A 13,859-nucleotide genomic window follows, 5' to 3' on the forward strand; every position below is an offset into this window, starting at 1 on the left:
AATGTCTCATCTTCCCCATATCCCCCACAACATTTGTCATTTTCCTCTGCTATCCTATTATCCAATCTGGTAGGTATGAGGTAGTACCCCAGAATTGTTTTGACCTGCATCTCTCCAATCAATAGTGACTTAGAGCATTTTTTTTCCATATAGCTATGGGTAGCTTTGATTATTTCATTTGAAAACTTCATATCTTTTGATCATCTATCAGTTGGAAAATGGCTCTTATTTGACCAAATTTGATTCAGTTCTCTATTTGTCTGAGAAATGAGGCCTGTCAAACAAACTTGCTTCAATTTTTTTACAGTTACTATTGCTAACTGTATTATTCTCCATCTTATTCCCTCCCCATGACATTTACTCTATTTTCTATCTTCTTTCACCATATCCCTCCTCAAAAATGTTTTGCTTCTGACTGCCCCCTCCCCCAGTCTGCCTTCCCTTCTATCCCCCACCCCCCCTTATCCCCTTCCCCTCCTACTTTCCTGTAGGGTAAGATAGATTACTATACCCAATGTTATGTGTATGTTATTCCTTCTTTGAGCCAATTCTGATGTGAGTAAGGCTCACTCACTCCCCAGCACCTCCCAGTGGAGGTCATTTTTGAGAAATTGCAGCATCCCACATCTCTAATCTGCTTATTTGAGGAATCAAACAGTGAGAGGTGATGTTTGAAGGTCTGGCCCGCATACTACAGGTTCTCCATGGCTTTCCAAAGTATTGGTCTCTAAAGCAAGGGGCATGCCAGGGCCCCAGGAAATGTACGATCAACTGGTTAGAGGATGGGAAGTTAATAAGCATTTGTTAAGTGCCTAATCTATGCCGAGCACTGTCCTAAGCAAAAAGGATACAAAGAAGGGGTGGGGGGGTGGACCTTGTTCCTGCTCTCAAGGAGCTCACAAGACATATATGGAATCAGTCAGAAATAATCAGCAGAGGGAAGGGGCACTAGCATTAGAAGGGGAAAGGCAAAGGCTTCTTATAGAAGGTGGGATTTTAGTAAGCGTTGAAGGAAGCTGAGAGATGGAGATGAAGAGGGAGAAAACCCCAGTCATGGGAGACAGCCAGTGTCTACCCAAGTCCAGCCTGGAATCAGGTGAGGGAGTCTTAAGCAAGGAATAGCTGAATGGTCAGCGTCACTGGATGGCAGAATATGTGGAGAGAAGCAGACCAGAAAGGGAGGAGGGAACCAGGTGGAAAGGGGTTTAGAAGGCAAATAAGAGGTTTTCTGTTTCATATAAATAGGAAGCCACTAAAGTTAGTTAATAGGGAGGTAACATGATTAGACAGACGTGTGCTTTGGGAGGATGGGTCCCTCCCCGCTGGTAAGAGGTCACACACATCTCCAACACAAGTAGTCGTTTCCTTCACCTGTTACTGATTCCCATTCTTCACTGACTGCTCCTTGCCTAAGCTACAGAGTAGGTACCTATTTGGATCAAGCCAGGCTTGTGCTGCCATCTGCCACAGCCAAGAGGCCTGTCCTGAGACTGGGAAGGGAGGGCTCTGAGCTCAGTGTTCTTTCCCAGCTTCATCCTCTCATAGCTACGGAATATGAAGACGGAGGTTTTGTGAATCAGGGGCTTGCACAGTCACAATACTCATGACACAGCCAGAACTCAAACCCAAGACTCCCCATTTCCCATCCAGAGTTCTTTGCCTTCTCTATAGTGTGCTCCCTCATCTGGCTTAAGATGAAAAGCTCCTTATAAAGTGATGTTTTATCATTGGCTGACTATATTTTCCGAAATAGAATTTAGGCCACACGGTTTGACAAAGGCTAAATCATTTGCTAAGCCTCATTGAACATTCTTTTCATGAAACTGGACTCTCCTGGACCATCTAGAACTCTGGTCACAGCCATCTTAGCCACGTTATTTTTTTGTGCCTTGTTTTAGCTAAATACTGTACTTGGTGCTGCCAAGCTGCAGTGAGCCCTTGGACTCATTTCCATTGTGTTCTAGCAGGGCTCTCTTTGCCAGCAGAGGGCAGCAGCCAATATGCACCTGCCAGAGACCCAGCCTCCTCATGTCGGGATGGCAGACAAGACTGGGGGACCCTCTTGGCGCCAATGACCTCACCCTCTCCCTGGAGAGCTGACATTGTTAACACATGTCAAGGCTTCGGTATTAAGTGGCAGCCCATTATCACTGAACTAACTTGTAATAGAGTTACAGGAAATAAGAATAATGTCTAAACATAGTTTCCACACATTCATTTTCTTTATCTTACCCTGAAGTTATTTTAGGTGAATAGAGTCCTTCTGCCAACTCAGATTTTCTGATGGACATTGGCGAAGCACTGAAGTTTACCCATTCTTCTTGACCCTTAAAAATTTCCCCTTTTACATATCCAAATGGTATTGGTAAGCACTTTCATGGAGATCAAAAGGCTTGACTGCACCATAATTGAATTGGTGGTTTATCTGTGCCCTCCTCCCTCAAGTCCTCTTCTTCCCTCCACCTTCTGACTCACCTGGCAGCTTCTTTGGCAGGGAACTTTCCTCTTCCAACTTTCCCACCCCAAAGTACAAACTCTCTGAAGTTATCCATCCAGCTGATTATCTTGCAGCAGGTCTTTTCACTAATAAAAGGGTTAGGAAACCATGTAACACCTGGTGACTTTGTTTCCTCTTGTGCTGATGGCTTCACCCTTTCCCCTTGTTTGTACTTCCTGGACTTGTAGTCTTTGGTCGCGTGGGTTTTAGAGCTAGAAGGGGCCTTAATTTATCCCCTTTATGATGGTTCTATTTTGATAAAATCATCTTCCTTTCATTTTTCTCTAAAACCAAAAGTGGTAAAGGGACTTTCCCAAGATCACATCACTGATAAGGAGCTGAAAAGGGTTTGTTTCCTCTCCACATCGGGGCTCCCCTTTCTCTTTCTTTAGGGAGGATGTAAGCAAGTGAAATAACTAGCTTAGGGAGAGGAAATCGAAATTCAGTTTATGTTTCCACCACCCTGAGAGGTGACACAATTCATCCCCCAAAGAGATGAGGAAGAGTAGTGGAAGATGGGAGGAACCATGAGCCCATGGACTGGTAGAGCAGGAAAGGACCTGGGGTCATCTGGTCCGAGCTTTTCATACACCAGATGAGGAAGTAGCCCTAGATGGGTGTTGGTGTCTGTCAGAGCTGGACAAGGGCCTAGATTCTTCTGACTCCAGTCGTTGCTCTGCTTCTCCATTATTTTGACTGAAATGGGATATTTGGTGGACATCCACATTCAAATGTAAGCTCAAAAACCACGACAAGCAGAAATGGCTTCCACATTGTCTGTCCCAGTGTTCTCCATGAGCCAGAGAGGGAGCTGATAGGTAGTGTAGATCTTAGGATCCCTGTTCTCTCCTTTCTGTTGCTGAAGGAAAGTGAGTTGTCATAGAATTTCTGAGTTAGGTGAGACTTTTGGAGATCATTTAGTCCAACCACTGAGAGAACTGAGGCTCAGGGAAATTCAGTGACTTGCCCAGGGTCACTTGTAGCAGAACTGGGACTGAAACCCATTCCTTCCTTTCCACCATCTGTTTGTTTTGTCAGGGATGCTACATTTGTCCTGGCAAGTATCTGTTAGTTACTGAGGACTTACTGTAGTTAGAAGCCAAAGTGCCTTTTCTCCATTCATTCAGTTCACAACGAGTGCTCCCTATTCGGCCACTGAGAGCTGCCTCTCAATTTGGTCATGAGTCAGAATTTCAGCTCTGGTAATGGCAATGTCATGTGCTGGGGGTTTCCTTCTCATTGCCAATATTGTTTCACAATTGAGGGATTTTTAAAATCTTTTAAATGTTTTAAAATATTTTGTGTAGCCTAAGAGAGCAGGATTTGGTAACTTTTTGTGTTGTGGACCCCTTCGGCAGTCTGGGAAAACCTAGGAACCCCTCTTTAGAATCATGCTTTTAAATGATATATAGAATTATAGAAGAAACCAGTTATTAGAGTTATCCACTTTTAAAACAAAGTCATGGATCACAGGTTCAGAACCTTTACTGTAAAGATTTCTACAATGTCTCACAGCAAGTATTTCAGTATTTGGTAGTGACCAATACTGCCCTCATTAAAGGATTCTGATACCTCCAGCATCTTTCAGATAGATGATAGGGCAGACTTGGTTTCTCCCTCTCAGTGTAAGGATCTTTTCTTTCTCTCACCACTAGGTGGCGGGCATGTGGTCCACCTGCATGTGTTGTGCTTTGCCACCTGCGAACTTGAAAGGCAGACCCTCTTCCTTCTCCCAGCCCTGTTCTCAGTGAAAACATGAGCTTCAAAATGTGGCCGGTCTGTTCTGCTGGGCAGCTGTTGGGGGCAGGTCCCTGGACACTTCTTAGCCCAGAAAAAACTCCCCAGTTTAAGGCATGTTGAGACTTGTACTGAACAGGTTTCTGGCATGCCTGGGTTGCTGTTTACCAGCTCTGCTTTGAAGGCAACAGAATGGCTCACTCATTAACCAGTGCTTGTGCTGGAGGCAAACAGGCCAGTGGACTGGCTGAAACCCACTGATCACATACAACTGAACCCATTTCTTGTGTTTACTTTGAGCAATACCTATGAGAACATGGCACAAAACAAGCTGATGCTCCTAGGAAAGGCTGCGCAAAGATTGACTTGTCCTTTGGGCCTAATCCTTTGGGGTTTGTGTAACTTTGGTTTAAATAAGAAGTTTTTTGTTTTGTTTTTACTTGCTCCTTAGAAAAGATTTTCTTGGTAGATATAGCTAGTTTGGTTAGAAACTTAATTAGGAGAAACATCTGGTGTTTAAAGTTGTGAGAAAATTGTGTTCTCCTTTCAGTCTGTTTCTTTCATTTCTGATTTCATCATTAACCTGGGGGAGTTTGAGTTTGTCTTGATCTGTGTGAACTACCAGGTGTTCCGAGTTGATGAGCCCACAAGTGAGCTCTGTGTGTGTTTAGTTGGCAGAGTTGGAGGCCTAGCAGTGCTGCCCTGCTGGTTGATCTTCCATGCTGCTACTGTGTGCCAGGCACTAGAGAGACAAAAATGGGGAAATGACCCGGTCCAACAGCTTATGGTCAGGTATAGGGAAACAGTAATGGTATAAGACCTAATATTGTAAAATCCTTAGAAGAAGTCATAGATTTGAGAAGGGAAAGATCACTTCTGGAGAGGAGCCGCTGGAAGGTTTCATGGAGGAAGTGACACTGCAGGTAAGAAAAGGAATTCAGCCATCTGAAGTGGAGAAAGGAGAGGCAATATGTGCAAATATTTAGAACTAGGAGAGAGCTTTGGAATAACATTGGAGAATAGTACACAGTTTAGTTTCACAGGATATTAGAATTTGTGAAGAAGAGTACTGCGAATTATACTGTAGCCTAGAATGTCAAACTAAGAAATTTGGGGTTTATTTGTTAAACAATGAAGAGTCAGTGAAGACTTTTAAGCAGAGAGTGACAAGATCCGACTTATCTGCATTAAGAAAACTTTTAGCAGAAATAAAAAGTCTGGGCTGAAAAGGGGAGAAATGCAAAAGATGCTGAGAACTTGAAATCAGGTTGATGCAATGGACACAGCCATCAAAGGAAGTAGAAAGGCCCAGGTCAAAGCAAAAGATAATCTGGAGGTAGGGTGAAGACATTTAGCTACAGATTTTGGTGTGGGAGAGTCAGAAAGAGGAAAATTATGAGTAAAATAGGTGTGGCCTATATCAGATTGCTTGCCTTTGTAAGGAGGTGGAAGGGAGGGAATTTGGGACTCAAAAAGAAATGTTTAATGAATGTTCAAAATTGTTTATACATGGAATTGAGAAAAAAATAAAATTTATGAAAAGTGCTTGTTGAATACATACCTATGTGTGTACAGATATATGTATGTATATATAAAAATCAAGCAAAACAAATTCCCACATTGGCCATTCCCCCCCAATTATGCTTCACTGTGCCCCTAAGTGCATCACCTGTGTCAGGAGGTTGGCAGCATGCTTCATCAGTGATCTCTGGAGCTGTCGTTGGTCCTCTTACTGATTAGAATTCCAAGTTTTTCAAAGGTGCTCATCTTTACGATATTGTTGTTCTTTACGACATTGTTCTCCTCACTTCAATCTGCCTCAGATCACAAAAGCCCACATAAAGTGCTGTTTTCACCTTGGTTAGTATACCCAAGTTCCAAGTAGGCAGTGGCTGGGGGATCTAGAACTGAACTGGACTTAGCATAGCCATTGTATCTGGTAGCTGGAGCTCAGTTCCCTGGGCTGCCATGTGAAAGAACCAAGAACCTGAATTGGGTTCAGAAGCTTGATTGGTTCAGATGGAAATGTAAAACCCTCTCCTATCACAAGTCCCAGCCTCATTGCTCAAGTAGGGGAGGTTTGCTGAGAGTGATTGATCCAGGGAGAAAACTAAAAGGGGTGGGGGCAGGAAGGGCAGTCTTCCACTCTGCATTTCTAGAATAGGCTGTGCTCAGCAGTGAGCAGGCCAGAGTGCCAGAGGATCATCAGAGGCTAGATGGGCTGTCATCCGGGAGACCTGCCTTTTCTTACCAGCTTATTCCTACAGTGCTCACTTCTGTGGGGTCTTCCGGTCAGTTAACAAGTAATTATGAAGCACCCACTGTACCAGACATTGTTGTTGGGGTGCTGCAAATACAAGTACCAGCTAAGACAGTCCCTGTCCACCTGGGGCATTTTCCACCAGGCTCCCTTGGGACAGCACTTAGGAAGTTGGCATTCTGAAGAAAATAGACTGACCAGATTAATTCATTTTAATTTGTTAAACACTCATCATAGATTTAGAGCTAGAAGAGACTTCAAAGGTCATCTAGAACAGCCCCTTTGATTTACCACTAGGAAACTGGAGGCCAATGAAGTTCAATGATTTGCCCAAAGTCACACATGTGATAGACTCAATTTGAACCCAGTTTCCAGAGACTGTTCTTTCCACTGTGCTACTGACTCACTATGATCTATCTCCAGAGGTGCATATTTCAGGCTTCAGGTTAGATCAATTTTTGTCTCATTATAGAGAGGACCATTAATCCAGTACCTACAAGACATGTGCTGGGCACCAAAGGAAATAAAGGGTGAGTTAGGAAGACAGCCCTCAGCCTCAGGAAGCTTCCATTGTGTCTGGTGGGGGCGACATACAAGTGGCCAGTTTTTGTGAAAGTTTGTTGCGTGATCTGCATCTCCATGTCCTCAGTCAATGCAAGATTTGAGTTTTTATGTTGTTCATGAGAAGCCTTGTAGTATTTCAGTTTTAATGGTCTATGACTGTTTATTTGTTTAGTTTCTTTCTGAGGCATCCCATGATAAAAACCATCACTAAATTGCCACTGAATAATCCTATTTTTCCCTTTCTCTTTCTCTTAGGTGTGAGAAAATCGTTGATTTATAGTTCAATGAAAATGCAAAAAATGTGGATCGGATGGATAAAGAAGACATCCTAATGTTGTTTACTTTTGTAAATGCTGTGTATAGATGAATAAAGTGTTTGATCTTTTTGTCAGAAAACAATTATTTTTACCTCTTATTTAATTTCTTTGGAAACCTTGGGCTAAGTAGGAAAGGATTACATAAAAGTGGTTTGGGATAGTTCTGTGACAAGAGAATTATTCTGTTCACCTCCATGTCCAGCTGTGTGGATTCAGTGTTCATTAGAACTTAGACTGACATGTTTTCTGGGCACATTAGTGTCAGAAGTGTGTGAAGTTGCTCATGTGTGTGGAATATTCAGCCCCTGGATGATCAGTCTAGGAAGCTTAACCTCTCTACTTGCTTTCTCATAATCTCCTCTTACCAGCCTGACTCCACACTTGTTTTTTCCAGTTAGGGTTCTAAAGTGTCTGATTGAAGTTTTACTGGGTCAGGTCTTCGATTTTTCTTTGATGTCCTCCTTTAAAAGGCATGATGGCCACAGCCTTGAGTGCTACAGTGTTTGGGCCCCATCACCAGAATGGTCAAGTGCCATTTTGGTTTATCCTTTCCTTGTATACCAATCGTGAGAAGCATAGTATCAAGCTAGAAATCTAGGGGAACTGCATCGCTAAAGACAGTCTGTTACCAGGTCTCTCCTCTTCTTCCTCTGAATTGTCCCTCAGCTGTGCCCTGTATTCTCCATCCCTCCTGCCAATACCAGAGCCAAGGCTCTCATTATAATGTCACCACTAGTGCCGAAAGTCAACTCCCTCCTGCCCTCTGACTCTTCTGCAATCTTAAGTCTTAAATCAGTGGCTTCATCCCTCCAAAGCTAGATGAGAGCTCCTCTTTGAGATCACCCTGACGAGTTTGGACTTTACCCAAGTCTTCCCTCATCTGGTCCCATTCAGCCGATCCATCCTCATCTTACACTGTCTTTTCCACCCATATACTCCAGCACAGTGCTTCAGAGAGGGTACCTAATAGATTTTTTCCCTTACCTGAAAAGCCCACAATTTCATCTAAGCAGGCACATCAGCAGGTCCAGATTGCAGTCCCCCTCCACACATCACCAAACGATTTCATGACCAAAAATATTTGTCACCCAGTGGCCAACTTTGTGACAGGCTTCTCTGAACGAGGCTGGTCTCTGTGAAACAGGCATGGAGTTATCATTTGACCCCTCCCAGAAGTCGTACCCCCAAAGCACAGCCCTTAGGAGCCCAGGCTTAGCATATGTTGGTGAGCCTTTGGAAAAGCACTCCAGTGGAAACTCAATAATTAGAACACAAAACTGTAAACCCTGAAGACCATTTAGCCTTCCACCGCCTTAATTTCCTAAGCAAGGAGGATACTGCCCAGAAGCTAATTTCCCATGGTCATATAAGGCATTATTAAGAGAGTTTGAACCTGAGCAGGGGGATCCTGACTCTCAGGCCCATGCCTTTTTCATTACATGACACTCTTTCCAAACATGATGCAGTAACAGCAAGCCTTTATTAAGTGCTTATTGTGTACAGGTGCTTAGTTTTCATGCTCAACAGCTCCCAAGACGTTTTTTAGATGTTGCCTGTAATTGATTACTATTGGAGCAGGGAACTGACCAGATCAGTGATTAAAAATAACCACCCAGGGGCAGCTAGGTGGCGTGGTGTATAGAGCACCAGCCCTGGAGTCAGGAGTACCCGAGTTCAAATCCGGCCTCAGACACTTAACACTTACTAGCTGTGTGACCCTGGGCAAGTCACTTAACCCCAATTGCCTCACTAAAAAAAATATATATATAACCACCCAAGGGGCGGCTAGGTGGCGCAGTGGATAAAGCACTGGCCCTGGATTCAGGAGGACCTGAGTTCAAATCCGACCTCAGACACTTAACACTTACTAGCTGTGTGACCCTGGGCAAGTCACTTAACCCCTATTGCCCTGCAAAAAAAAAAAAAAATAACCACCCAAGCAAACTGATTTAAACAGCTTCTGAATTATAACAAATAATACCCCTCCTCAAGAGCAGAAAGTTTGTTTTTTATCCCAATGGAGTGCATCAGAAAGCAAAGTTTGGGAAAGGGTGCTGTGTTGGGAAGCAATGAATTAAAACAATGTATTTAAAAGAGAAAGCATCATTGGACTTAGAATTTGAATACTGGCTCTGCTGCCTACCAGCTGGTTAAGTCCTGTGACCTCTTCTGACCCTTCCACACTAAGGTATTGTAGGAAAAGTGTAAACTCTGAAGGTTTCTTATCATTGTGAAGTTTTATTATTGGTTTACATGGAGAGCTTCTGGCTTAGCCCTCTGATCGGTATTTTTTGCATCGCTTTTTAAACTTCCTGTTAAGTTGGGGGTATGGCAACAGGGAAGCCCTGCAGGATTGACTGAAAGCTGCATACTTCATTTGCAGCTGGAGCTTTTGATCAAAGCTGTAGATTTTGATCAAAGGTGATGAGCCATGGCCTCCCTGTGGAATCGTCTAAACTCTGGCCCCCAAACTCGTTCCTAATCCATGCATGTGTAGTTGAAATATCACTAACGGAAGATTTAGATTGAAGCTCCAGGCCCCATATTTACACCGTGACCTTGGGTAACTCATTCCCTTCTCCCAACCTGAGTTTTCCCATCTGCCAACACAGGGCCAATAACAACTCCCCAAGATGCTTTGTCATGGAGTTTGAATGAAATTATGTAAAATCCTTTGTAGACTACAGAGGAGCCTTTGTAACAGTAACATGGAGGAGTCAAACCCCCCTGGCCACATGAAGTCCACACCACAGCAGTCCTGAGTGTGCCCAAACCAAATTAAAATGTAATTGGGAAATAGTTAACAAAATAAATAAAAAGGCAATAAAACATAGATAATAGTACATTTAAAACAGGCAGCAGGCAGCTCACAGGGATCCTTAGGCAGGGATAAGTGACCCTGCCCACTCTCTATTTGAGCCTGACCATTGCAATTACTAAGTTAATGGCCACCATGGTTGGAAGAGAATTCCGTCGTGCCATTTATGAAAGTGACTGTTCATTTGCAGGTTTTGCATGAAAATATTTTTTTGGCCTTGTTTCATTTTGCATTTTGACACAGCAGCTCTCTAAAGACAGGTCTTGGCCTTTATCAAGGAATTCCCTAGATTGTCATGTTACTAATCTGTTTTCTCTTCATTACAGAGAAAGAGACAGTTAATACCACAAAATCTCTAGGAATAATAAACATGAGGAGGAAAATGTGCTAGAAATGCTTGCTAATTGTGTTCTTGGGCGAGTCTCAATCTCTCAAGTGCCTCAGTTTCCTTATCTGTAATTGTAGAGATGGGGTGGGGGGAAAGAGGGATTTGAGCTAGACAAAATTTTAGGTTCTTTTTAAGCTCTGAAATCCTTTGAAGCATGCATGATTTCAGCCACTAGGAAAAGTTTGAAAAGACCAATGGTTAGAGCACTGGGACTGGTGCAAGAAGACTCATCTTTGTGAATTCAGATCCAACCTCAGGCAGTATGACCCTGGGCAAGTCACTTAACCTGTTTGCCTCAATTCCTCATCTGTAAAATAAACTGGAGAAGAAAATGGCAAACCACACGGGTATCCTTACCAAGAAAACCCCAAATGGGATCATAAAGAGTTGGACACTACTGAAAAATGGAAAAAAAAAGATGATGCAACAACATTCCGACTTTAACTGATACCTTTGGAGATGTCCACGGCAAGGATGATTGACCCTGGTTATTCTAAAGAAGCATCGGTTATACTCCTTCTTGAAATTAATCAGAAATTAATTTTCTCTTAGAAAATCGGAATGCAAGTGCTGTTGGTTCCACAGTTGACTACATTCTATGATGTATACCTGTGTGTGTGTGTGTGTGTGTGTGTGTGTGTGTGTGTGAGAGAGAGAGAGAGAGAGAGAGAATGAGTGAACACAGGCCAATCTGAACTGGTTTTCAGGTAGGATACCTCTTTGAGTTTGAAGCAACCTTACATGCTGGACAAGTGTTATATATTTTAATGATGCACATCATTCACTGATGTTTTACAAATATTTTTAAGACTTGAGAGTAAATAATTTTATTAGAAAAAATCACAGGAAGGGCCTTAAGGATTTTCCTAGTCTAATTTTACAAATAAGGAAACTGAAGCTCCAAAGACGGGAAGTGACTTGCCTAGGATCAAACAGCCACAAAGCAGAAAAGTAGAATTACAACCCAGTTCTCCTATCAGCCAACTGCAGCTTAGGGTCCACGCTCCTTCCTATTCTTCCCCAACAACGTTGGGGTGGTCTGAAAAGCCTTGGCTTTGCCTAGTCCTGGCTTCCTCAAATCCATTTTATCTCTCTGCCTTTTTAAGTGCCCAACCTCATCCCTGGAGGCCATGGGGCTTTGCAAGAATTATCTTCCTTTTGGTAAAGATCCAATAGTGAATGAGCTATGACTCACCTAGCCCTAAACCCTACGGGTGACTAGTTCTTGTTCAGATTAAAGGTACACCATCCCACAGTAGTTTGCTTTCATTGCCTGCCCCCTTGACACCGACCCCGCTTCCCGCACCACCCCACCCCACCCCCAACAGGTTAGTTGCTCTATTTGGAGATGGGGAGGAGGGAAGAGGATCAGTAAGTATCTTGAAACTACAAAATCAGGACTTGAGAAATTGTTCCGGATTAGGCCCTTGCTCCCTATGTCAGGAGCTAACTGGAAAAAACGGGCTCATCTTTAGCCTGAGTGCGAGGGTTAAATGCTTGGTGTGGGGAGAGAATGAACAGGTTCAGGCAGGAAGAGCTGTCTACACTTGTCAAGTTCAAGCATCTCAAAGCAGTCCCTCCGACACTGAAGGAGAGAGAAGGGCTCTGAACCCTAGATTTGAGGAGGCTGCTGGGGCAACAAGTGAGGGGAGAATCAGAGAGCAATCTCAGACTGGGGAAGGGCTGTCTTCGCGCTGGCAGCTAGGTGGCGCCATAGTGCTCGGAGTGTGGGGCCTGGAGTCAGGAAGACTCATCGTCATGAGTTCAACTCCAGCCTCAGACACTTCCTAGCTGTGAGACCCTGGGCAAGTCACTTCACCCTATTTGCCTCAGTTTCCTCATCTGTCAAATAAGCTAGAGAAGGAAATGACAAACCACCTCTAGTGTCTTTGCCAAGAAAACCCCAAATGGGGTCACAAAGAAAAACAACTGAACAACAATAGCATGGTGTGATAGAAACTGCTGGATTTGTAGTTGGGCACTGAGTTCAAATCTCACTTCTGCTACTGACTACTGGTGTGACCTGGGAGAAGTAAATCTCTTCACCCTGTCACACAGCTGGTCTATATAGGAGGCAGGTCTCCTCAACTCCAACACCAATCCTCTCTGCTAACACTGCCCAACTTTCATAAAGAGAGTGACTGACTAACAGTGGAGGAGGTAGGAAGAGGGTATATGGCAGGCCACTGGGAGAGAGAACTGGGGAGGGACAAAAGGAACCTTGTGGCTGCTTTGTCCATCACTTTGTAGGGCTATCCTGGGCCTGAGGAAATGTGGCCTGAATTATAAGGAAACATGCCCTTGCTAATAGCAAAGAGTAACTAGAATGTTGAAGCAGCCTCCTGGTGAGCAAGCCTGTTACTTCATCTCTAGAGGTCTGGCAGGGATGTACACCGAGGCATTGGGAGTCGAATGGAGCTTAAAAGGACATGGTGGAGGGGCAGCTAGATGGTGCAGTGGATAGAGCACCAGCCCTGGATTCAGGAATATCTGAGTTCGAATCCGGCCTCAGACATTTAACACTAGCTGTGTGACCCTGGGCAAGTCACTTAACCCCAATTGCCTCACACACACACAAAAAAGGACATGGTGGAAGAACTGGAAGTATGCTCAGGTTATTTTTTGTCCTTTATTTACTTTTTTAAAATAATAAACATTTTTATTTAGAGTTTGGGGTTCCAATTTTTATCCCTCTTCCCCTCTCTCCTCCCTCCCTGAGGCAGCAAACAATCAGATATGAGTTATATATGTATGATTATGTAAAACTTTAACATATTTGTCATTCTGTACAAGAAAACTTGATTAAAAGGAAAGAAGAGAAAGTAAAAAATAGCACACTTCAGTCTGTGCTATTAAAGGTGTACCTTTAATCTGAACAAGAACTTTCTTTGGAGGTGGATAGTATGTTTCATCAATAGTGCTTTGGGATTGTCTTGGATTGCTGAGAATAGTTAAGTATTTCACAGCTCTTCCCCCTAATGCTCAAGTTTTTAATCAATAATTGCTTCCCCTGGGGACAGCTAGGTGGTGCAGTGGATAGAGCACCAATCCTGGATTCAGGAGGACCTGAGTTCAAATTGGGCCTCAGACCCTTGACACTTACTAGCTGTGTGACTGGGCAAGTCACTTAACCCTCATTGCCCCGAAAAAAAAAAGAAAAAAAAAAGAATTGCTTCCCCATCTACAGAAAGATTTCTTTGGGACTTTAGAATAGGAGTTAGTTTGTGGAACTAATGTAAACTCCAGAAAGTAATAGGAGAGAACTTTATTTCTCTCTC

At 43.4% G+C, this 13,859-nt stretch overlaps 1 protein-coding gene across 3 annotated transcripts in view; it reads left to right on the top strand.

Annotated features, from left to right (window-relative positions):
- The window catches only part of TAMM41 (TAM41 mitochondrial translocator assembly and maintenance homolog), a 32,997-nt gene extending 25,549 nt beyond the window's left edge, over positions 1-7,448 (top strand). The window contains exons 8-9 of one of the 3 annotated variants that reach the window (XM_043977888.1): positions 659-664; positions 1,899-2,212. In XM_043977888.1, the coding sequence (XP_043833823.1) occupies positions 659-664; positions 1,899-2,197 (305 nt within the window). In that variant the 3' untranslated portion in view covers positions 2,198-2,212. Of the gene's footprint in view, positions 1-658; positions 665-1,898; positions 2,213-7,313 lie in introns of those variants that run through there. The other 2 variants (XM_043977886.1, XM_043977882.1) reach the window with 2 other exon arrangements.
- The last annotated feature ends 6,411 nt before the right edge of the window (positions 7,449-13,859 follow it).

Source organism: Dromiciops gliroides, chromosome 1 (genome assembly GCF_019393635.1).
Source record: "Dromiciops gliroides isolate mDroGli1 chromosome 1, mDroGli1.pri, whole genome shotgun sequence".
NCBI classification, from domain to species: Eukaryota; Metazoa; Chordata; class Mammalia; order Microbiotheria; family Microbiotheriidae; genus Dromiciops; species Dromiciops gliroides.